This window comes from Hylobates moloch, unplaced genomic scaffold, assembly GCF_009828535.3.
Source record: "Hylobates moloch isolate HMO894 unplaced genomic scaffold, HMol_V3 SCAFFOLD_2, whole genome shotgun sequence".
Lineage (NCBI taxonomy): Eukaryota > Metazoa > Chordata > Mammalia > Primates > Hylobatidae > Hylobates > Hylobates moloch.
Window position 1 is genome coordinate 56632342 of NW_026652277.1, and position 24648 is coordinate 56656989.

The following is a 24648-nucleotide window of genomic DNA, read 5'->3' on the forward strand; positions in this document are numbered from 1 at the left end:
ACAGAGCGAGACTCCGTCTCAAAAAAAAAAAAAGACAGATAAGAAAGCATTCTTCTCTTGGACTTACATTCAAGTGAGGGTAGACTTATTATGGTAGAGACTATGAAGAAAATAAAACTGGATGGGAATAGGTTAGAATTGGAGGCTTCTGATTTAGACCCCGTAAACAGGGAAGGTGGCTCTGCAGTGATGATACTGAGCCAGGCAGGTAAAGAGCATTCTAGGTGCAGGGAATAGAAAGTGCAGAAGCTACTGGTGGAAAAAAAAGCAGAGAAGAAGCCAGTGTAGCTAAAGTGTAGTCAGCATAGAAGAGGGCAGTGGAAGATGATGTAGGAAATGCAGGCAGGGGTCAGCTTATTCAGAGCCTCTTAGGCCCTGTTAACGAGTTTAGATTTCACTCTGAGTGCCTCGGGGAGTGATTGAAGAGTTTTAAGCAGGAGAGTGACATGATCTGACATATTTTTTTAAGAATTTACTCTGGAAGTTACATGTGGAATGGCTTGTAGAGGAGCAACACTGGAAGCAGGGTAACTAATATAATGGATCTCAGAATAACCAGGCAGGGGATTGCGGTGTCACTGGAATTATGGGCAAAGATTCGTGCTGTTCTACATGGAGGTAGAGCTAGTAGAGCCTTCTGGTGGAGTGGATGTGGGGGATAAGGAAAAAAGAAGTAATGAAGGATCACCCAGGTTTTTTATTTATGTGTCTAGGTAGATGATAGTGCCACTTCCTGAAGTTCATTCATTTGACAAATACTGTTGATTACCTGCTATATGTAAGGCACAGTGCTGGGCCCTGGGACTACATAATATTGAGCTGTACTGATAAAAATTCTGTGCTCATTAAGTGACATTCTAGTAGGGGGTGATATACAATAACAAATAATATAGTATGTTAAATAATGAAAAGTGCTGTGAAAAAAAGACAATAGGAAAGTACTTATGTATGTTGGGGGTGAGATGGGTATTGCAGTTTTAAATCGGATAGTTAGGGAAGGTCTTCTTGAGATGGTAATCTTTGAGTGAAAACCTGAAGGACATGAGGGAGAGCTGTGCATATGTTTAGGAAGAATGATCTAGGCAGAAGGAACAGAAGATATAAAGACCCTGGGGTAGGTATGCCTGGTAGGTTTCAGGAACATAAAGGCCAATGTGGCTCCAAATGGGGAATGAGGAAAGGGGGTGAACTTGAGATTCTACCTCCCAATGAGATGGAAGCCTTTACAGGGTTTTGAGCAGAAGAATACATGAATCACACTATATGAGAACAAGATCACCCTGACTTGAGGATAGACTGTATGTAGGAGGGCAAAGATAGAAGCAGAGACACCACATAAGAAGCTATTGGAATTATCCACAGCAAGAGATGATGCTGGGTTGAGTGGTGCTAGGATGGTAACAGGAAGTAGTAAGAAGGGTGATTAGATCCTGGATTGGGTAGGTAGAGAAAGCCCTGGGGATTCCCAACATTTAGAGGCCAGTGAGTTTCTAAGTAACTGGAAAAAGGGACTGAGAAAGCAACCAGTGAAGTTTTGAGGAAAACCAGGAGGTGTTCTGGAAGCCAAGCATAGAAGATGTTCCCAAGGGAGGGAGAACCCAAGCACATCAGATGCTGATGAGTCAAATAAGGTGAATACCGAAAGTTGACCACCATTAAATTTAGCAACATGGGGCCGGGCACGGTGGCTCACACCTGTAGTCTCAGCACTTTGGGAGGCCAAGGCGGGTGAATCACCTGAGGTCAGGAGTTCAAGACCAGCCTGACCAACATGGTGAAACCCCATCTCTACTAAAAATACAAAAATTGGCCAGGTATGGTGGCGGGCACCTGTGATCCCAGCTACTCCAGAGGCTGAGGCAGGAGAATTGCTTGAACCTGGGAGGCGGAGGTTGCAGTGAGCCGAGATTGCGCCACTGCACCCTGGCCTGGGCAACAAGAGTGAAACTCCATCTCAAAAAAACAAAACAAAAAAAATTAGCGACATGGATGTCATTGGCTACCCTGATCCAATGAGCAGTTTGGGAAGAGGAATGGGTGCAAAAATCTGATTACAGAAGGTTTAAAAGCAATTGGAGTATGATTCTATGTGTATGAAATGTATATGAATAGAATATGTCTAGAATAGGTGCATCTATATGGACGGAAAGTAGACTAGTGGTTGCCAGAGCTGAGGGTAAGGGGTATAGGAAATAACTGCTAATGGAGTGAGGTTTCTTTTGGTGGTGATGAAAAACCTATGGTTGTACAACTTAGTGAACATACTGAAGAACTGAATTGTTTACTTTCAAAGTGTAAATTTTATGGTATATGAATTATATCTCAGTTTAAAGGATTTTTTGAAAAAGGAGGGCAATTAGGCAACATATATGGACAACTCTTTAAAGGACTTTTTCTGAAGAGAGAAATAGAGTAGAAGGTACAGAGTAAAGTGGAACCAAGAAAGGATTTTTTTTTTAAAGACACAGTCTTGCTCTGTTGCCCAGGCCAGAGTTCAGTGGCGTGATCACGGCTTACTGCAGCCTCAATCTCCTGGGCTCAAGCAGTCCTCCCGCCTCAGCCTCCGGGGTAGCTGGGACCACAAGTGTGCAACCACCATTACCAGTTGATTTTTTTGTAGAGATGAGGTCTTGCTAGTTGCCCAGGCTGGTCTCCAAGCTGAAACCATGCAATCTTTCTGCCTCAGCCTCCCAAAGTGCTGGAATTGCAGGCATGAGCCACCATGCCCAACCAAGAAAGGTGTGTTTTGTTTTGTTTTGTTTTGTTTTTAAGATGGCAGAAAGAACAGCATGTCTATATACTGATGGGGCAGAACCTGTTGAGGCAGGAAATGGGAGGCGGGGACTAGTGAAGCAAAGACCTCGATTGAGTGACATTACAGGGTTTAGAATCTAATGCATAACTGGAGGGGCTAGCCTTAGATGGTGGCCTGATAGCTTTTGTAATAGGAGAGAAGGTAAAGTATATGGGCACAGGAGAAGATAGGTGGTTAAATGGAAATTATCCCCAGATTGCTTATATTCCTAGTGAAATTGGAGATAAGATCATATGCTGAGAATGAGGACAGGGAAAAAGTGAGGTTTGAGGACGGAATGCGAAGTATGAAATGGTTGTCCAGAAAAGTGGGAAAGTGAAGGGACTGGAGAAATGTAATGAGATTGCTGGAGTACATGCAGGGCTTAATTGAGGTTTGTAGTTATGAATTTATGCCTATAGTCCCAGCTAATTGGGAGGCTAGGGCAGTTGGATTGATTAAACCCAGGAGTTTGATGCTGCAGTGAGCCATGATAGCACCACTGCACGGAAACCTGGGCGACAGAGCAGGAACTTGGCTCTAAAAAAAATTAAAATGAAAAAAATAAAATGACACCAATTAGCCGATTTTCTCCAACCATGTTCAGCTCTGGGAGTGTAGCTGTAGAGAAGGAAAGCACAGGGTGGGCATTTTACCAAATGCGTATAATGATAAGAGAAATGGGCAAGTGAGTTGAAGTATATGGATGGAGGTGATTATAATGATTGATCATGGAATTGAAGCAGGATGAGAAGGGAAGTTGGCGTGGGGGTTACTTAGGTGCAGTGGAAAGGTAGTAGGCTCAGTGGGCTATGGATTCTGATGAGACTGAAGGATCGTTGGAGTTTGGAAAATAGGAGATGTGGTTGGAGAGGAATATACCTCTAGTTGAGATTATGGAGTTGTAATATAGTTATTGGTAATGACAACATTTAGGGTGTGACCATGGAAGTGAGTGCTAAGATACAGTAAGTTCAAGATGATTAGAGGAGGATAAGTCAGGGTAATGAGGGGCCAGGGTATTGGAAAGACCCTCCATGTGGATATGAAATCAGCAAGTATTATAAAAGGAATTGTGATAGAGGGTGACAGTGAGCAAAGAGCTGAAATGTTCAAGGAATGTGAGGATAACCCTAGTCTTTAGATGACTACAAGGAGGAATAGTGGGTCTTGTGGCATAAGATTTAAAGCTGGGGGTGAGGACAGTTAAGGAGGAGAAAGGATATTAATCTGGAGGGATATGAGTGCTCTGGAAGTAGCACTGATGAAAAAGGAGGATGCCTACTGACTCGTCCATGCTGGGAGAAAGAAACGATGTAGCAGTGTGTCAGGAGGAAACCACTGTTCCCATAGAGCATCTGAATGACTGGGCTGTTTAAAAGAGATTTAGATGCCTTGGCCCCACCCCAAGAGTTTCAGGATTCTAGTGGAATGAGGATTAGAGTGAGGGGGATGAGGGATGGCCAGGGAATACTGGGCTCTTGTGGTGACTGATGCACATAAAGGGTGTAATGAGATTAGTCCTGATCATCTCAAGGCAGGTAAATCGTGTTAGCTGGGCCATGGGTGGGGTGGGGGAAGAAATGGGGTGAGGATTTTGTCAGTAGCATGAAGAGGTCTGTAGCCCTCTCCTCACTCCTATTTAGTGGAGGTGTCGGGTCAAGAGAGAAGTGGTTGTATCTGAAGCATGTAGGGACTTGACTTCTGTTCTTAGAAAAAGCCTGGCAGTTTTGTTGAGGAAATCAAGTTATGTTTTTTGACCATGCTAAGTTTACGATGTCTGTTTAGACACCGAAACAGAGATGTCAGACAGGTGACTGGATATGTGAATTGGGAGTTCACTGGACCAGGTAGGGATGATGAGAAAGAGTGTGTGTGTGTGTATGTGTGTGTATGTCACATAATTTAAAGACATAGACTATGTATGGGTGGAGAGTAGTTAGCTGTAGGGCATGGAACTGTGGAACTGAGGCCTGGTGAATTCCAGCATTTGATTATCAGGTGGCTGTTAGAACTAAACATAACTAAGTGAGTTGATGTGCATGAGGAGCTTAGTACATAACAAGTGCTGAATAAGTGGAAGCTATTACTATTTCCATGTGTCTACTGCTATTGGTTGTTAACACATCCTGTCTAGAGCTCTAGCATAAAGTTCTTGATACTTAAAAGAAGACAGGAGCCAGGTGTTATGGCTCACACCTGTAATCCCAGCACTTTGGGAGGCCGAGGTGAGAAGATCACTTGAGGCCAAGCGTTTGAGTCCAGCCTGGGCAGCATAAAGAGATCCCGTCTCTACAAAAAATAAAAATGAAAAATCAGCTGGGCATGGTGGTGAACGTCTGTGGTCCCAGCTGCTTAGGAGGCTGAGGCAGGAGGACCTCTTGAGCCCAGGAGTTTGAGGTGGCAGTGAGCTATGACTGTGCCACGGCAGTCCAGCTTGGGTGACAGAGGGAGACCTAGTCTTTTTTTTTAAGTTACCAGAACAGATATATAGACCAATAGAACAGAACAGAGGCTTCAGAAATAACGCCACACATCTACAACCATCTGATCTTTGACAAACCTGACAAAAACAAGCAATGGGGAAAGGATTCCCTATTTAATAAAACGTGTTGGGAAAACTGGCTAGCCATATGCAGAATTCTGAAACTGGATCCCTTCCTTACACCTTGTACAAAAATTAAATCAAGATGGATTAAAGACTTAAACATAAGTCCTAAAACCATAAAAACCCTAGAAGAAAACCTAGGCAATACCATTCAGGACATAGGCACGGGCAAGGCTTAATGACTAAAACACCAAAAGCAATGGCAACAAAAGCCAAAATTGACAAATGGGATCTAATTAAACTAAAGAGCTTCTGCACAGCAAAAGAAACTATCATCAGAGTGAATAAGCAACCTACAGAATGGGAGAAAATTTTTGCAATCTATCCATCTGACAAAGGGCTAATATCCAGAATCTACAAGGAACTTAAACAAATTTACAAGAAAAAAACGACTCCATCAAAAAGTGGGTGAAGGATATGAACAGACATTTCTCAAAAGAAGACATTTATGCAGCCAACAAACACGTGAAAAAAAGCTCATCAGCACTGGTCATTAGAGAAATGCAAATCAAAACCACAATGAGGTACCATCTCACGCCAGTTAGAATGGCAATCATTAAAAAGTCAGGAAACAGTAGATGCTGGAGAGGATGTGGAGAAATAGGAACACTTTTACACTGTTGGTGGGAGTGTAAATTAGTTTAACCATTATGGAAGATAGTGTGGCAATTCCTCAAGGATCTAGAACCAGAAATACCATTTGACCCCGCCATCCCATTACTGGGTATATACCCAAAGGATTATAAATCATTCTACTATAAAGACACATGTACACGTATGTTTATTGCAGCACTATTCACAATAGCAAAGACTTGGAACCAACCCAAATGCCCATCAGTGATAGACTAGATAAAGAAAATGTGGCACATATATACCATGGAATACTATGCAGCCATAAAAAAGGATGAGTTCATATCCTTTGCAGGGACATGGATGAAGCTGGAAACCATCATTCTCAGAAAACTATCACAAGGATAGAAAACCAAACACCACATGTTCTCACTCATAAGTGGGAGTTGAACAGTGAGGACACATGGATACAGGAAGGGGAACATCACACATTGGGGCCTGCTGGGGTGGGGGGCTAGGGGAGGGATAGCATTAGGAGAAATACCTAATGTAGATGACAGGTTGATGGGTGCAGCAAAACACCATGGCACATGTATACCTATGTAACCTGCACATTCTGCACATTTATCCCAGAACTTAAAAGTATAATTTTTAAAAAGGGGTGGCGGTGGAGGCGGGGGATTTTGTTTGGAGAGCTTCATGTACTTGAGATATAATTTCTATTTCTGACCTGTTATTTTTCTGCTGATTTGAGTGCCCTGCATACATGGATATGGTAGTAGGGGTCATTTATTTTTATTTTTATTTTGTGAGACAGGGCCTCTGTGTTGCCTAGGCTGGAGTGCAGTAGCATGATCATAGCTCACTGCAGTCTCGACCTCCCTGGGCTCAAGTGATCATCCCATTTCAGCCTGTTGAGTAGCTGGGATTACAGGTGCACGCCACCACACCCTGCTAATTTTTGTATTTTTTGTAGCAACAAGGTCTCCCTGTGTTACGCAGTTTGGTGTCGAACTCCTGGGCTCAAGTGATCTGCCCACTTTGACCTTCCAAAGTGCTGGGATTACAGGTGTGAGCCACTACACCCAGCAGTCGGGATCATTTAGATAGTAACTGGCAGAACAGGTCTACAATCTGAATTTGGGATTCATGCTTCTCTGTTCTTACACCATGCTGCCTAAACTTGTAATGATAATTCTAAGGAAAAGGTCTTTAGACTATCTGTGATGTGCCCAGGTCTTTAAAAAGCGCACTTTGAAGAATGCAGATAAGGCAAAAGGAGTGTTTTTATATACTTTTGCAGTGTCTTTTTCTCCATGTGATTTTCAACAGTTTCTACTAAGAATTTCTGTACTGAATGTCTGTACTGAGAAAGTCATGTAATAGAATGTGACAAACTTAAATTTTATTTTTCTACAGTTTCTACAGCAGTATAATCACTACAAATCCAATGTGGAGATTTTCAAATTGCAACCAAATAAACCCAGCAAAGAACTAGCAGAGCTGGTGATGTTTATGGCACAGGTAAGAATATAATTGCTTAAATAAAGACCGGTGTTACACACAGTTTGCCGAATGTTTTTTCAGTAATACTTAACCTTATTCCACTCTGGAATGGGAACTTAATTAACGTATTTTTCTAACTTTCCCTTTTTGCAAATTTTGTTTTCTCCCTATCATGAGTTAGAGAATGTCACTAGATCTTTTTGCATAACTAACCAGGACAAAACTTTAAGACTATTTTTTTTCTTCAAATTCATCGTAAAAGCAGGTACTAAATCATGTCATAAACATTACCAAGACTAGAGAAACCATGATAAACATTGGAGAAATTAACATGTAGAAGGAAAAGAAGGTTGTTTGGAACCATCTACTTCTATGAAACATAGCCTTTTACTCTCGTTTTGCAGAACATCCTAAATGTATGCATCTGAATTATAGGAGAGAAAGAGAGCAACTTCAGAAGAGCCTTTGCTTTGTTACAGATTAGTCACTGCTACCCAGAGTACCTAAGTAATTTTCCTCAAGAGGTGAAAGATCTTCTCTCCTGCAATCATACCGTATTGGATCCAGATCTTCGAATGGTAGGACCAGTAGCTGGATGAATGAATTGTGCTGTATTCATGTGTTCTGCGTTCGTATGTATTTAAATGAGAACAGCCTCTAAGCTAATTATCTTTGGAAAATGTAAATTATAATGTATTATCCTTTCCTAAAAATCCTTCTGTGGCTTCTCATTTATACTTAGAGTAAAACGGAAACTTAATAACCTGGCTCAAAAGTACCTGCATGATCTGCTTCCTGCCTATGTTTCTGATATCATATCGTTTTCAGCTATACTGTGATCTTTCTATTCTTCCAGCACACTAACCCTACAGGATGCTCTTTAACCTTTTGAGTAGATGATTTCTTCTAGTCATTCAAATCTCATATGCATGAAGAATCCTAATCACAACTTGTCACTTTTATAATGCCTTAAATTAGTAAACTTATCCATTAGACAGTCAGTTTGAGCATTTCATCATTGTCCCTTTACTGGTTGAGGTTGAGTCCTGGCTGACATTCCCTTCACGAGGCCCGTGTACCTGTTTGCCCCACTTGTTGTGAATGTCAGCTGCTGGTGGCCCTCAGCTGCCCTTTCTCTGGAACATTGTCCTCAGCTAAATCGGAGTCCTAGTGCCTGCGAGATGTCCTCCTACCCTAGTAGCCCACTGTCCATTATCATGTGGTACAAAAGCCCAGCCCATTACCTCAGAGTGGCTCTGACTGCATTGCAGGATGTGCTCCAGTGTTTTCCTGTGTTGGGACTAAAGCTAGTCTGCAGTCAAGGACACATCCTTGCTTTGCTTTGCTTGTGTCTGCACTATCCTCCTTCCTTCACTTCCTTTCTGAGATTGTACCCACAACAAACCACTTGTAATAAATCAGTCTCTGCTTCTAGGGACTAAGACATTTCCAAATTTAATACATCTGCTTTTCAAACCTCTTTACAGCAGATAAGTACGCAAATATGATCACAAAACTTACTAATATATCCTATAGCAAAACTTGTAGAAATGCCAAGTCTTTAGATTAATATTTGTTTTCTTTTAGACTTTCTCAGGTTTTTTGTATTTCTATCATTTTTATACTACTTTAGGATTTTAGTAATTTGATTAGGCCAAAAAGAAAAAGAATACTGTCTCAGACAAGCCAAGGTTTCAGGCTCTGTGTTGTCAACTGATTGATACTCAACTGGTACGTGGGACCTGGCAGTACGGCCCAAGGGACTCCAAACTTGAACCCCTAGTCTAAAGGCTTTTACCTGTGTCATGTTACTCTTGAAGTCCTTGTGGGTCATAGAGATTTGATATTTTGAGTATAGAGACTTAATGGCTTTCCAAGTAATTAGGATTTATTTTCCTGGCAGTACCCCACCAAACTGGTCTGTGGGCATTATTAAATTAATATATATGCCAGGTGCACCTGTAGTCCCAGCTTCTCAGGAGGCTGAGGCAGGAGGATTGCTTGAGGTCAGGAGTTTGAGGCTGAGGTGTGGTATGAGCATGCCTGTGAATAGCCACTACACTGCAGCCTAGGCAACATAGCAAGACCCCACCTCTAAATTTTTTTAAAAATGGAAAAAAATGTGTATGTATATTTCTTTATAGTGCTTTATGGTGATTAGTAGGTTTTGAAAAAATAATAGAGATTTCTGCCAGGCACAGTGGCTCACGCCTGTAATCCCAGCACTTTGGGAGGCCGAGGCAGGCAGATCACCTGAGGTCAGGAGTTCGAGACCAGCCTAACCTACATGGAGAAAGCCTATCTCTACTAAAAATACAAAATAAGCCGGGCATGGTGGTGCATGCCTGTGATCCCAGCTACTTGGGAGGCTGAGGCAGGAGAATTGCTTGAACCTGGGAGGCAGAGGTTGCGGTGAGCCAAGATCGCGCCATTGCACTCCAGCCTCTGTCTCAAAAAAAAAAAATAATAATAATAATAATAATAGAGATTTCCTTTACTAGGAGATAAAGGATTGAGTCTATATACTTAGCATTGCTCTTTAGAGGAAGCGTTGAACTCACTGGAAGAAGCTCTTTTTAATTGATTATTGGGATAACCAGCAATTCTTATCAGCCACTGGGCTTTCTTTCTACCTGGTGTATTTGCTCTTTTTCCAAGACTTTTTGAATCATTCCCAAGTTTTTGTTCACTCTGTCCTGCTTACACAGATAGAAACATTGTATTTTTTTTTGGAAGAAATAAAATATCCATATGTAGTAATTCTTACCTACTTAATCAGATCAATAAAAATAAGTTATATGTATTTCATTGACATTATAACTACCTTTTTATGTACTTTAAAACTTTTTTTTAGCATTATTATTTTAATTACTTTATGTTCAGATTATCACCACCTGGCCAGGGGAATCTTGTTAGTCCTTTTAGCAATTTCCCTGATTTTTTTTTTTTTTTAAGACAGAGTCTGTCACTCAGCTGCCCAGGCTGGAGTACAGTGGTACAATCTTAGCTCACTGCAGCCTCAAGCTTCTGGGCTTAAGCAATCCTCCCACCTCAGCATCCCAAGTAGCTAGGACCACAAGGTGTGTGCCACCACACCCAGCTATTTTTTTTTTTTTTTGTAGAGACAAGGTCTCACTACATTGCCCAGGATGGTCTTGAATTCCTGGCCTCAAGTGATTCTCCCACCTCAGCCTCCCAAAGTGCTGAGATTATGGGTGTAGGCCACCATGCCCAGCCTTGCCCCTGTTTTTGAAAGCATCCTTGAATTCTGGCAGAAATAGTTCCAAATTCATTCTTACCGTTTTTCCTGCCCCAAGACTTGGAATCAACTATTCTTCAAGGATTGTATTTCATCTAATGAAGGATAACACAAAATTTGGGTGATAGGACTACATGTAAGAGTTAGTGGTAAGCAAGAGTGCCACGGCTGCCGGGCGCATCAGCTCATGCCTGTAATCCCAGCTACTTAGGAAGCTGAAGTAGGAGCATCATTTGAGAAGTTTCCAGGAGTTTGAAACCAGCCTAGGCAACATAATGAGACTCTTATCTCTTAAAAATAGAAAAAAAAAATAATAATAATAGCTGGGTACCTACAGTTCTGGCTAATCAGGAGGCTGAAGCAGGATCGCTTGAGCTCAAGAGTTCAAGACTAGCCTAGGCGATATAGCGAGACCCATCTCAAAAAAAAAAGGCACAGGGCAGGCATGCAGCAACTGCTGTTGAGCCATTCTTAGTGCTGATGGTACTTCAGAAGAATGCCTTACAAGGTCATAAACTCGCATTGATTATTCCAATTTAGTGTATTATGTTGTTATCCCACCTGTCTTTATGGATTCAGGGTTTTGCCATATGGTGACACTACAAAGAGACCTTAGTTGACCTCCCTGTGGCCCTCCCTCAGTCACTATTGATCAATTACATAACCCTGTTTTACTTCCTGCATGACACTTATTTTCTTAGATCTCCTTTTTACGTGCTTACTTGGCTTGTCTGTCCTCCATTCTGCTCTATCCCCAGTGTAAGCTCCATGAAGGCAGAGACTGACTATTCTGAATCCTACAATAGTGTCTAGTTAGTAAAAGACATTAAGGTCTTGGGACATATACGCTCTATTTTCTCACCTTGTTAACTTTACCATTATCTTATGGGATGTTTTTTTCCTTCCGAGACATTTTGCAAAGCTTTGATCTTGCTGAGAAATAAGAATCTCATCAATCCATCAAGCCTGCTAGAACTCTTCTTTGAACTTCTTCGTTGCCATGATAAGCTTCTACGAAAGGTAAAGGGCAAAACAAATATTTCCCTGCATCTTCCTTGAGGTGACATAAAATTTTGTTGTCTCTTGAATTATCGATGCTTTACATTGTTGGATACAGTTAATAATAACTTTAACAGGAAAAAGCAACCATTGTGTGCATGTAATATGGTGTTAATAGCCAATATTTATTGAGTGCATACTTTGTGCCAGGCACCATTCTCAGAGCTTTGTGTATTTACTGATTTACTCACAAAGCCCTATGAGAGAGAGATCTCATTGTTATTATTCTTACTTTGCAGATGAAAAGGCTGAGGTTAAAGAGAGATAGAGTAACTTGCCCACTCTCACACTGCTTCTTAGTGGTGGGATTGGATATAAGCCCAGGCTCTGGTTCCAGAACCCAAGCCTTTTACTACAGCACCATACTGGCTGGCTAAATCAGGACATTGGTCAGCTATAACTGACCCACTCCCCCACAAAAAACTTTTTTGTTGTTATTAACATTTTCCCACGATTTTGCATTCGCTTATATAAGACTAGAAGCTAAAGATTTATGAAAGAAATTTAAGATGGAAAAACTTGGCTGGACACTGTGGCTCACACCTGTAATACCAGCATTTTGGGAGGCTGAGGTGGGAGGATCACTTGAGGCCAGGAGTTTGAGACCAGCCTGGGCAACATAGCAAGACCGCTGCTGTATTTAAAGAAAAAAAGGAAAGAAAAACTGAAGTTTACATTCATTAATTTAAATTTTTTTTCAAAGTATTAAGAGACTACCACTGTTTGATTTTAGCAATTGTACTTCTTGGTCTAATTTGTGGAATAAAAGTGGTCCATGGGAGCATGGTGTGGGCACCAGTGATATGTGCATTCACAGTATTTTCCTGCGTGCAGTTAGGTGCTTGGTAAATTGGGGCATTTTTGTTTAATAACACTTTTATTGAGATATAATTTACGTAAAATTCATCCACTTAAAGTGTACAATTCAGTGTTTTTTAGTGTATTCACAGCATGGTACAACCATCACTGCAATCAATTTTTGAACATTTTGTCACCGCCAAAAGAAACTCTATTCCAATTAGTAGTTAATCTTGTTCCTCATCCCTTTTAGCTCTAGGGAATCACCAGTCTACTTTGGGTCACTATAGACTTGTGTGTTTTGGAAATTTTATATAAGTGGAATCATACAATATGTGGTCTTTAGTGACTAGAGTCTTTCACTTAGCATAATGTTTTCAAGATTCATTCGTGTTATAGCACGTATCAGTACTTTATTCCTTTTTGTTGCCAAATAATATTCCATTGTATGGATATACCACATTTTGTTTATCCATTCATCAGCTAATGGAAATTTAAGTTATTTCCACTTTTTGGCCACTATGAATAAGGCTGCTATGAATGCTGGTGTGAACACTGATGTTTTCATTTTCTTGGATATATACTTAGGAGAATTGTGCCGTATTACATTAAACTCCATGTTTAACTTCTTGAGGACAACTTTGCTTTGCTTTGTAGTTGCTTTTTTGTTTGTTTGCTTGGTTTGGGTTTCTTTTGCAATAGAATGAAAAATAGGTAAAATTAAGTCATCCTGTACGTTCATACTGTTCTCCAGATTTAGCAAGGTTAAAAATGTTGGTTAGGTTTAATGTATATATTTTTGTTTCTTTTCCTCAGACTTTATACACACATATTGTGACTGATATCAAGAATATAAATGCAAAACACAAGAACAATAAAGTGAATGTAGTAAGTACTTTTCTGCTTTCCATGTTTGCAGCATTGTACCATCAGTGTATTAAGTCTTCTTTCTCCTCCTTTCTTCAGGTATTGCAAAATTTCATGTACACCATGTTAAGAGATAGCAATGCAACCGCAGCCAAGATGTCTTTAGATGTAATGATTGAACTCTACAGAAGGAACATCTGGTAGTGTATATATACTTGTCTCTTGAGAAGTAGACTCTTTTTTCGTTTGTAATTAACACAGAGCACATATACAAATACTTCTCTTGAGCTTGAGCTCTTTAATATACCTCTGTCATAGATTTAAGTTGGAAGTAAAAATAGAGGCAATTCAAATGACTGATGACATTGGTTGTCATTTCTTGAGCATCTACTGAGGTCGGGCACTTTGACATGACCTCACTTAGAACAACTTGAGAACAGAAGATGTAGCTTATCTGGAATTATCCCCATTTTATAAGTAATGACATGGAAGTTCTTAGAGTTAGTAAAAGTTTAGCTATTAAGAGGCAGAGCTGAAATTCAAACCCAGATCTAACTGACTCCAAAATCTGTGCTCTCTCTTCTGCCATTCTGAAGATTTTCAAGTCAATTCATCCTATTTATATAAAATATCATGCTTCGTATACTTCAGTTTGTTGATACAGTGTCCCTAACTCATTTCTTTTGCTTTTCTTATTGACTAACATTTTTTTTACTATAAAAGTAATATTCATTACAGCAGAAAATTTGGAGAAATTTAAAAAGTGGTTTTAATCAATTACTGTTAGTATTTATGGTATTTCCACCCAGTCATTTTCGTTTAATGTGAATTTTTAAATATGGTTGAAATTTTTCTGTATTATAGTTTTTATTTTTTTAATATTTATTTATTTATTTATTTATTTATTTATTTATTTATTTTGAGAAAGAGTCTTGCTCTGTCACCAGGCTGGAGTACAGTGGCATGATCTTGGCTCACTGCAACCTCTGTCTCCTGGGTTCAAGCGATTCCCCTGCCTCAGCCTCCCGAGTAGCAGGGACTACAGGCACGCACCACCACGCTTGGCTAATTTTTTTTGTATTTTAGTAGAGACGGGGTTTCACTATGTTGGCCAGGATGGTCTCAATCTCCTGACCTCGTGATCCACCTGCCTCGGCCTCCCAAAGTGCTGGAATTACAGGCTTGAGCCACTGCGCCCAGCCTATATATTATAGTTTTTAAATTCTCAATTGTTATTGTTTTTTGTTTGTTTTTTTTGAGACAGAGTCTTGCTCTGTTGCCCAGGCTGGAGTGCAATGGTGTGATCTTGGCTCACTGCAACCTCCGCCTCCTGGGTTCAAGCAGTTCTTATGCCTCAGCCTCCCGAGTAGCTGGAATTACAGGCACATGCCCAGCTAATTTTTTGTATTTTTAGTAGAGATGGGGTTTCACTATGTTGATCAGGCTGGACCTGTACTCTTGGCCTCCAGTGATCCGCCTGCCTTGGCCCTCCAAAGTGCTGGGATCACAGGCATGAGCCACTGTCTCTGATCTTCTCAGTTGTTTTTTTTTGTTTGTTTGTTTTTGCACTTGACTAGCTTCCTACGTCATTAAAAATTCTTTAAATACTCCCATCTTAATGGCTGCAAATTTTGTCGTAAGTCTGGGCTAAAATCTAATGAAATGTTTTACCTGTGGTTGAGTAATTTAGCAACTCAGATCTTTTTAAAATATTACAATTGGGAATTCTAGTACGTCACAAACATTTGTTATATCATTTATTTTGTGCCATTGTCTGTGCTATGAAATACAGTAGAATGAAAATTTACTTCAAAGCATTCATTGTCTTCCCCCAGGAATGATGCCAAAACTGTCAATGTTATCACAACTGCATGTTTCTCTAAGGTCACCAAGGTGAGCGCCTGTAGGGCTGTGTGTAAGCTCTGTCTGTGGGTGGTCTACTTCTGCATGCAGTTAGAAGAAAGCATCACTCAGCATAAACTGCATGCCTGCACACCAGGCATGCAGTGATGTGCAGACATGCAGTTTATATTAAGTGATGCATTCTTTGTTCCTATACTGCTTTCCTGGGTCATCTGAACTTTAAAAGAGTCAATAGAATTATGAGTTTTTAAATTGTTATGTAGTAAATGATAGCCTCAGTGGTTTTTTAATGTTTTCTCCTGTAATTCCTGACTTCTGTTGGGCTTAGGCACTGCTAAAAGAAATTTAAGGTCAGTGTTTGACTTCTGTCTGTTAGAAGAACTGCAGTGTCACTTTTCTTATAGGGGATGTAGAAATTCTCGACAGTCTCGAAGGATAACTATATAGAGCCTCGCAGTTTTTATCTAGTTTTTAAAATTATTTATTAGAGAAATAACATAAAACAATTTTTAATTAAGAAAAAATAAGCAAAAATCCCACCACTCTTTGAATTTGTTGTTCAGATCTTAGTTCATGCACATGTATAAAGCATAGTCAAAAGGATTTATTCTTTGTTTTAAGCTGAATCAAGTAGCTGACTTTTTTCTCATTGGTCTTTAGATACTAGTTGCCGCTTTGACATTCTTTCTTGGGAAAGATGAAGATGAAAAACAGGACAGTGACTCCGAATCTGAGGTTAGTTTAATCATAGCTGCTTCTGAATCTTACCTTTTATTATTGCTCTGAGTACACATTGTAAAGTCTATGACTGCTGAAGTTAGAAAGAAACTTAGATGACACCTTTGCCCTTTTATGGAATTCTGCCATGCTATTTTACTCTACTTGGAATTTGTCACTTGTATTCAGTAAGATTGGTTATATAATTAATAAAACAGATTTATTCAACCTTGATCTTAGTTCTAAACTTATACCTATATCTCACTATGTAAATTTAGGATGAAAATTGACACCAACATTTTTTTTTAAGGCGGAGTCTCCCTCTGTTGCCCAGGCTGGAGTGCAGTGGCGTGGTCTCAGCTCACTGCAAGCTCTGCCTCCCAGGTTCACGCCGTTCTCCTGCCTCAGCCTCCCGAGTAGCTGGGACTACAGGCACCCGCCACCATGCCTGGCTAATTTTTTGTATTTTTGGTAGAGATGGGGTTTCACCGTGTTAGCCAGGATGGTCTTGATCTCCTGACCTCATGATCCACCTGCCTCGGCCTCCCAACGTGCTGGAATAACAGGCGTGAGCCACTGCACCCGGCCATCATCAGCATATCTTTGAGGAAAAAAAAATCAAGATTCTTGATGGCATGAAATATTAAAATAAGAATTTCTAAAAAAAAAAAAAAAATTATCCTTCCCCATTTTAGTATTTTGGTAACCAAAGTACTGGAATATGTGATAGCATCTCTTAAACAGTATCTGACTAATACATTTTATTGTAAATGGCAACCTAAATAACAAAAAGAGAGAAACTCTCTGAAAGCAAATGATACTTATTTCAGAATAGGGCAATGGGAATACATATGCCATAGTAAACTATGTACATATTTGTAAAGGAAGACAACGGTTTTTGTTTTTTGTTGTTGTTGTTGTTGTTGTTTTGGAGCCACGGACCTTCACAGTGAGTATTACAGCTCTTAAAGATGGCACGGACCTAAAGAGTGAGCAGTAGCAAGGTTTATTGTGAAGAACGAAAGAACAAAGCTTCCACAGCATGGAAGGGGACCCGAGCGGGTTGTCAACAACAGTTTTTAAAGGAAAAATGAGGGCTGGGCGCAATGGCTCACACCTGTAATCCCAGCACTTTGGGAGGCCAAGGCGGGCAGATCACTTGAGGTCAGGAGTTCAAGACCATCCTGGCCAACATGGCAAAACCCGTCTCTACTAAAAGTACAAGAATTAGCCAGACATGGTGGTGTGTGCCTGTAATCCCAGCTACTTGGGAGGCTGAGGAGGGAGAATCACTTTAACCTGGAAGGTGGAGGTTGTAGTGAGCTGAGATCGTGCCATTGCTCTCCAGCCTGGGTGCCAGAGTGAGACTCCATCTCAAAAAAAAAAAAAAGTGCTACAGTGAAAATCTTTGTATGTACCTGTTTGTGCACACATAGGCATATTTTTTCCACCTAATTTTCTTTTTTCTTTTTTTTTTTCGTTTTTTGGTTTTTGAGACAGGCTGGAGTGCAGTGGTGTGATCTCAGCTCACTGTAACTTCTCCCTTCCAGGCTCAAGTGATGCTCCTGCCTCAGCCTCCTGAGTAGCTGGGATTACAGGTGTGCACCACCAAGCCCAGCTAAGTATTTGTATTTTTAGTAGAGACACAGTTTTGCTATGTTGGCCAGGCTAGTCTCAAGCTCCTGGCCTCAAATGATCTACCCACCTTGGCCTCCCAAAGTGCTGGGATTACAGACGTGAGCCACTGCGCCCAGCCTAAAAGTAGTATTCATTTTTAATAGCTGTGTGCAAAGAGTATAAGAACCAAGAAGTGGCTGAAAGGTTTACTCTTTCATTCTGTGCAGATTTTCCTTGTTTACAATTTTACAAAGTAATTTCTTCTTTAGGATGATGGACCAACAGCAAGAGACCTGCTAGTACAATATGCTACAGGGAAGAAAAGTTCCAAAAACAAGAAAAAGTTGGAAAAGGCAATGAAAGTGCTCAAGGTGGGACTTGTATCTGGAAAATGAGATAGGAGTGATTAGAATGAAGAATATGTTGTTGTTAGCCAGAGCTTTTAAGAATTTAAAATCAGAGTACTATTTTCAGAATACTTAGAAATGTTAGATGAATTTTTAAGCACTATTATTTTTAAGCACTATTAATATTTTAGATGAATAAATGTATTCAGCTCTAGCAAAATCAGTGACTTGGATAAAAATTAGTTTAATTAAATTCACGTTTTACTTGTTCTGATCAAGGTAGCTTGTATTATGGTATCTTTCCTAGACATGTTTTGTCAGAAGAGTACATAAATGCAGTACATTTCATATTTTCGTAATGATTTTGAAAGTCATTAATTTGGCCCTTGTGTGTTTACTAATTGTATTAGTTCGTTTTCATACTGCTATAAAGAACAACCTGAGGCTGGGTAATTTATAAAGGAAAGAGATTTCATTGACTCACAGTTCTGCATATGGTGGCGGAGGCCTCAGGAAACTTAAAATCATGGGGAAAGGCAAAGGGGAAGCAAGGCATGTCTTACATGGTGGCAGGAGAGAGAGAGCACTACAGGGGATCTGCCAAACACTTTTAAATCATCAGATCTTGTGAGAACTCACTATCACGAGAATAGCATGGGGAAAACTGCCCCATTAGCCAATAACCTCCCACCAGGTCCCTCCCTCCAGGTCCCTCCCTCGACATGCAGGGATTACAGTTCGAGATGAAATTTGGGTGGGGACACAGAGCCAAACCATATTATTAATGTTTGCATTTCCAAATTCCTGTAAGTCTCATAGGTGCTAATGGTTGGAACACATTCCCCACATTTAATCTTAAAAGGCAAAAACCAACTTTAATTCTTCTAGTTGAAAAGGTTTTTAGAACAAAGTTTTTTTTCTTTTTAAAGAGTCTAATGGACTTATAACAGCCTTATTAGCACATTAAGTTCTAAGAGCATCATCACTGTAACTCAGACTGAAAATGTTTTTCCTCTCCCTTTCAGAAACAAAAAAAGAAGAAAAAACCAGAGGTGTTTAACTTTTCAGCCATTCACTTGATTCATGATCCCCAAGGTACGTAATTATGACTTCCGAGTTCCTTGTTGGCCTTATCTCTGCCTATTTTATTTCCTGCCTTTGGGGTTTTCAGGGAATATGAGATCCCTGGCATTTAATAGATAGTCAATAAATGCTTAGTTGTTACTAGTTGGTTGTAACCTACAAAATTGTCTTCTAAAGCAGTGATTCCCAGTCTATCGCAGAACAAGAAAAATATGGAAAAACAGGTCTTTCTGAGATTCATGTTTTTAACAACACAATTGTAATAGGGCATTGTACTTGACCAAATAAACTGGCAGTCTTTTGTTGGTCCTTTTTTTTAAAAAAAACGAAACAAAACAAAACAAAAAACAGTCTGTGGAAACTAAAAATCTGGGAAACCTTGTTCGAGAACACTAGTTCTCAAACTAAGCCACACATTGGTCTCACCTGGCGAATTTATAAAAACTATACTGATGCTTGGGTCCTGTTATCCCCAGAGAATCTAATTTAGTTGGTATGGGGTGTAGCTGGGCGTTGGGGCTCTCAGTACTCTAATGTATGGCAAGATTTGCTGACCCCTGCTATACATCAGTGTTTCTCAAACTTGCATGTAGATACAGATCACCTGGGGAGGTGGGGCCTGAGCTTCTGCATTTCCAACAAGCCTCCCAGGTGGACCAGCAGCTGCTGGGTCTGTGGACTACCCCTTTAAGAAGCAAGGCTCTAGAGAGCTATTAAGTGAAGCGAGCACCTGTCAAACAGTCACTCTAGGTGTTGATGCTAAAAAACTTGGGAATTATTAAGACTTAACTTTGGGCACCATTACATATATTGATATATTCACCTGTTTGTCAGTCTATTCACTGATCTAACTACTGACTTTTCCTACGCCTGTTACATAAATGTCACATAGACCATGGACTCACAATGTACTTCTTTCATCCTCTGCTTGCCAGATTTTGCGGAAAAACTACTAAAGCAACTTGAGTGCTGTAAGGAGAGGTTTGAAGTGAAGATGATGCTCATGAACCTCATCTCCAGATTGGTGGGAATTCATGAGGTTTGAATTACGTTTCTCTTGGTGAATATTTGAAGTAGAATTTACCATGGCAAAAGAAAAGCCATTAGGTAGAGCAGTGGCTTAATTTTATCCCTCATACATTTAAACACATAAAATTTACAGAAGAGTAACATCTCTGAAAATAACTATTTATATCACTTCATTTTCTTTGCAGTAATGTGGATGTTAATTTGTACATATATTCCATTTGTGGACAGGCTATTTTATTCTCTGCTTTTTTTTTTTTTTTTTGAGGCAGAGTCTCCTTCTATTGCCCATGCTGGTAGTGCAGTGGCACAATCTCAGCTCACTGCAACCTCCACCTCCTGGGTTCAAGTGAGTCTTCTGCCTCAGCCTCCAAAGTAGCTGGGACTACAGGCGCACGCCACCACACCTGGCTAGTTTTTTTGTATTTTTGGTAGAGACGGGGTTTCACCATATTGGCCAGGCTGGTCTCGAACTCCTGACCTCATGATCAGACCACCTTGGCCTCCCAAAGTGCTGGGATTATAGGCGTGAGCCACCGCGCCTGGCCTGTTCTGCTTTGTTACTTTATTTTTGTTCACTTTGTTGCGCATACACATTTTCTTGAGCCAATATAATGCACATATTTTAATTGACTTACTACATCTCACTGTTTGTTTAACCCTTCTTGGCTTTCCTGACTTCCAGATCCCTCTAGTAGGAAATTGTCATGTTTACAAATGTTAGTTGCAAGAGCTCCTCATTGGTATATATATATGGGAACTTTACATATACTGTCAGACTAGATACCATTGTAGAAAAAGAGATACCCAGAAATTTAAGCCATGAAGAAATGACCATTAAGGTTTTTCCTTATCATTTTGATCTTGTGACTGCTGCTCCAAACATCCATTTAAAAAAACAAAAAGAAAAGAAAAACACTTTTCAAACAATATAGACATATATCAAGTTGAAAATGAAAGTACACATGAGTGAAAGTAATTGTTCCCTTTCTCTGAGAAAAACCTGTTAACATTTTACTGACTACATTGCTTTTTCTCCATGGCTGTAGTCCCAGTGTAGGATCAATTCTTGTTATATTTGTGCAGCAAGTTCATTCAGACTGAGTTTGAGCTCTATAGGAAAGAAAAAGTGATTCGTGATTTAAGTGTGGTTTGAGGAAAATGATACTGGAGTTTCACAACTGACTACAATTGAACATCCATCATTATGTTCAACCAAAGTCTTCCCTGCAACTTCTCAGTGGCCCACCCTACTTTTGCTCTGTGGCTGAAATAGAAAAAATTAGTTTATTCCCACCTAACTGATATACCTTGAAAAAGACCAGTTTATTTCCAGTTTCTCTTCTTGAAGTTAAACATTACCATTTCCTTAATAACCCTGGTCACCTTTGTTTAGGTGGACTTCAGAGTGTTAATGTTTTCCCTCTGAATTATGGTGCACAGAGTAACTCCTTCCATGTGGTTGGACCCGACTCCTTCCATGTGGTTGGACTGGTATACAAGAATATAACCAGGAGTGAGCTTTGCTGATTAAATTATACTCGGTGCTATTCAGATTTGAATTCCGATTTTGTCTGTTGTTTTGGAGCCTTGTTATCAATGCTGTTCCTTCCCATAATCCCCTCTCCTTAGAACACTAAAAAGTTAGTTCCTGCAGCCACACCAGTTTTAAGAGTAGAAGAATGTTACATTTTGTTTACTTCGCCTTCCTCTAGTTCATTCTGCATATACTTGCTTCCTCCTTTACATAATGAGGATAGCAGCATAGCCTCATTTGAGAGAGTTCCTAGCCTTGGTTAATACAGCATATTGAATCATCCTAGGGCATGATTGCTTACTGAGAAAAAAACAAAAGTGTTCACCAATTAGTTGAGCGTGGTGATATATTTGCAGTGAGAAGAAATGGAACTCCGTAGTGTCAATTGCATCAGTATTAAAGTCAGTTTTCTCTCCACAGCTTTTCCTCTTCAATTTCTATCCCTTTTTGCAAAGGTTTCTGCAGCCCCACCAAAGAGGTAAGCCGCCACTTGCCATGTTTCTTTGGTGGCCTTGGTAATAGAATAAACATGCAAAGTCTTTTGTTCTGGAATCACTAAAGACAGGAGTGCAGTGTGCTCTACATTAGAGATGTGGAGAGAAGCCCTTATTTTCTTTTTAGAGTTTGCTGTGGGTTTGTCGTTATCCTCAACTTTAAGAAACCATTGTTTTTTAAAACAACAAAACTGCCGGGCACAATGGCTCAGGCCTATAATCCAAGCACTTTGGGAGGCCAAGGTGGGTGGATTACCTGAGGTCAGGAGTTCAAGACCAGCCTGGCCAACATGGTGAACCCTCATCTCTACTAAAAATACAAAAATTAGCTGGGTGTGGTGGCGGACACCTGTAATCCCAGCTACTCAGGAGGCTGAGACAGGAGAATCGGTTGAACCCAGGAGGCGAAGGTTGCTGTGAGCCGAGATTGTGCCCTTGCACTCTAGCCTGGCTGACAGAGCAAAACTCCGTCTCAAAAAGAAAAGAAAAGAAAACAATGACAAATTGGTTTCTCAAAGCAAGTCTTCTTGTAATACTGTAAATACTCATGGAAAATTCTTTTTCAAAAAATTGACTTTTTATTGCATCTTCGTAATAGATATTAAGATTTGATCTTACTGCTCACATTGACCTCGGATGCGTTCTCAATGAAAAACAACACAAAAGCAGGAAAGAAGAGATGATTGTTCTTGTCTTTGAACCTGAACCAAAGTAGGAAGGAAACTAACATTTATTTGGTATCTAACATGGACCAAGCACTGTGCTAAGTGCCTTACATACGTCATTTTGTCTAATCCTCACATTAATCCTGTGAGGTATACAAAGGGAAAAAAAAGACCAGAGTCACTCAGCAAATAAATGGAAAATCAGGATTCACCTCACTTCTTTTGCCAGTGGCCTTGTTTGTTACCTATGCTATGCTGCCCCTTTGAAAAGAGAGAGAGAGAGAGAGTGTGTGTGTGTGTGTGTGTGCGCGCGCGCGCGTGTGCATTCATTCAGCAAGTATTTATTTAATGATTTTTATGCCAGGCACTGCATTAAGACAGTACGAATTCCACAGTAAACGTAAAACAAGGTCCTTACCCTCATGGCTTACATCTGGAGGCAGATGTAGATGTGCTATATATAATATGTCCAGGTAAAGATAAGTGTTTTGAAGGAAAAGGAAACAGGATAAGGACAATAGGGAGTGTCGGGATGGCTTCTGTTTTAGATTGTGTGGTCAGGAGAGACTTTTTGATAAGGCAGCTATTGAGCAGGGACCTGAAGAAAGTGAGGGGGTAAGCCAAGCAGATATCTGGGGATTGAGTGTTCCCGGTGGAATAAGCAGCAATACCATTTAGACCAGAATGTGCTTGCCATGTTTGCTGTGGTCCTCAGAGGCAGGTTGATACACTGACCATGACCTTTCTGTTCTCTTATGTTTTCAGAAGTAACAAAGATCCTTCTGTTTGCTGCACAAGCATCTCATCACCTAGTACCCCCAGAGGTGAGAACTTGTAACCTGACTTCTGGACCTAGGGCATGGATGACAGTGTTAGTGTTAGGTACTTCAGGGTCTATTGGGGGAACCCACCCCCGATAATTCAGTGTGGGTTCTTTCCTATTTCCCTAAGTGTCGGGTGATCTGAGAAATAAAGGGAAAGAGTACAAAAGAGAGAAATTTTAAAGCTGGGCATCCGGGGGAGACATCACATGTCGGCAGGTTCCATGATGCCCCACAAGCTGCAAAACCAGCAAGTTTTTATTAGTGATTTTCAAAAGGGGAGGGAGTGTAAGAATAGGGTGTGGGTCGTAGAGATCACATGCTTCACAAGGTAATAAAATATCACAAGGCAAATGGAGTCAGGGCGAGATCACAGGACCAGGGCGAAATTAAAATTGCTAATAAAGTTTCGGGCACACATTGTCATTGATAACATCTTATCAGGAGACAGGGTTTGAGAGCAGACAGCCAGTCTGACCAAAATTTATTAGGCGGGAATTTCCTCATCCTAATAAGCCTGGGAGTGTCACAGGAGACTGGGGCTTATTTCATCCCTTATGTACAACCGTAAAAGACAGATGTCCCTAGAGCGGCCATTTCAGAGACCTACCTCTAGGAACACATTTTCTTTCTCAGTGCTGTTCCTTGCTGAGAAAAAGAATTCAGCGTTATTTCTCCTATTTGCTTTTGAAAGAAGAGAAATATGGCTCTGTTCCGCCTGGCTCTCAGGCAGCCAGACCTAATGGTTATCTCCCTTGTTCCCTGAACATCGCCGTTACCCAGTTCTTTTTTCAAGATTTCATATTGTTTAAACAATTTATGCAGTTAACGCAATCATCACAGGGTCCTGAGGCTACATACATCCTCAGTTTACGAAGATGATGGGTTTAAGAGATTAAAGTAAAGACAGGCATAGGAAATCACAAGAGTATTGATTGGGGAAGTGATACATGTCCATGAAATCTTCACAATTTATGTTCAGAGATTGTAGTAAAGACAGGCATAAGAAATTATAAA

At 40.3% G+C, this 24648-nt stretch overlaps 1 protein-coding gene across 1 annotated transcript in view; it reads left to right on the forward strand.

The window, feature by feature from the left end:
• SDAD1 (SDA1 domain containing 1) overlaps nucleotides 1-24648 on the forward strand; it is a 40208-nt gene that overhangs the window by 1777 nt on the left and 13783 nt on the right. The window contains exons 2-13 of the mRNA XM_032149905.2: nucleotides 7392-7496; nucleotides 7958-8056; nucleotides 11647-11757; nucleotides 13411-13482; nucleotides 13561-13661; nucleotides 15297-15354; nucleotides 15985-16059; nucleotides 17928-18029; nucleotides 19031-19100; nucleotides 20024-20127; nucleotides 22072-22129; nucleotides 23576-23634. Coding sequence (XP_032005796.1) covers nucleotides 7392-7496; nucleotides 7958-8056; nucleotides 11647-11757; nucleotides 13411-13482; nucleotides 13561-13661; nucleotides 15297-15354; nucleotides 15985-16059; nucleotides 17928-18029; nucleotides 19031-19100; nucleotides 20024-20127; nucleotides 22072-22129; nucleotides 23576-23634 — 1014 coding nt within the window. The remainder of the gene's footprint in view (nucleotides 1-7391; nucleotides 7497-7957; nucleotides 8057-11646; nucleotides 11758-13410; nucleotides 13483-13560; nucleotides 13662-15296; nucleotides 15355-15984; nucleotides 16060-17927; nucleotides 18030-19030; nucleotides 19101-20023; nucleotides 20128-22071; nucleotides 22130-23575; nucleotides 23635-24648) is intronic.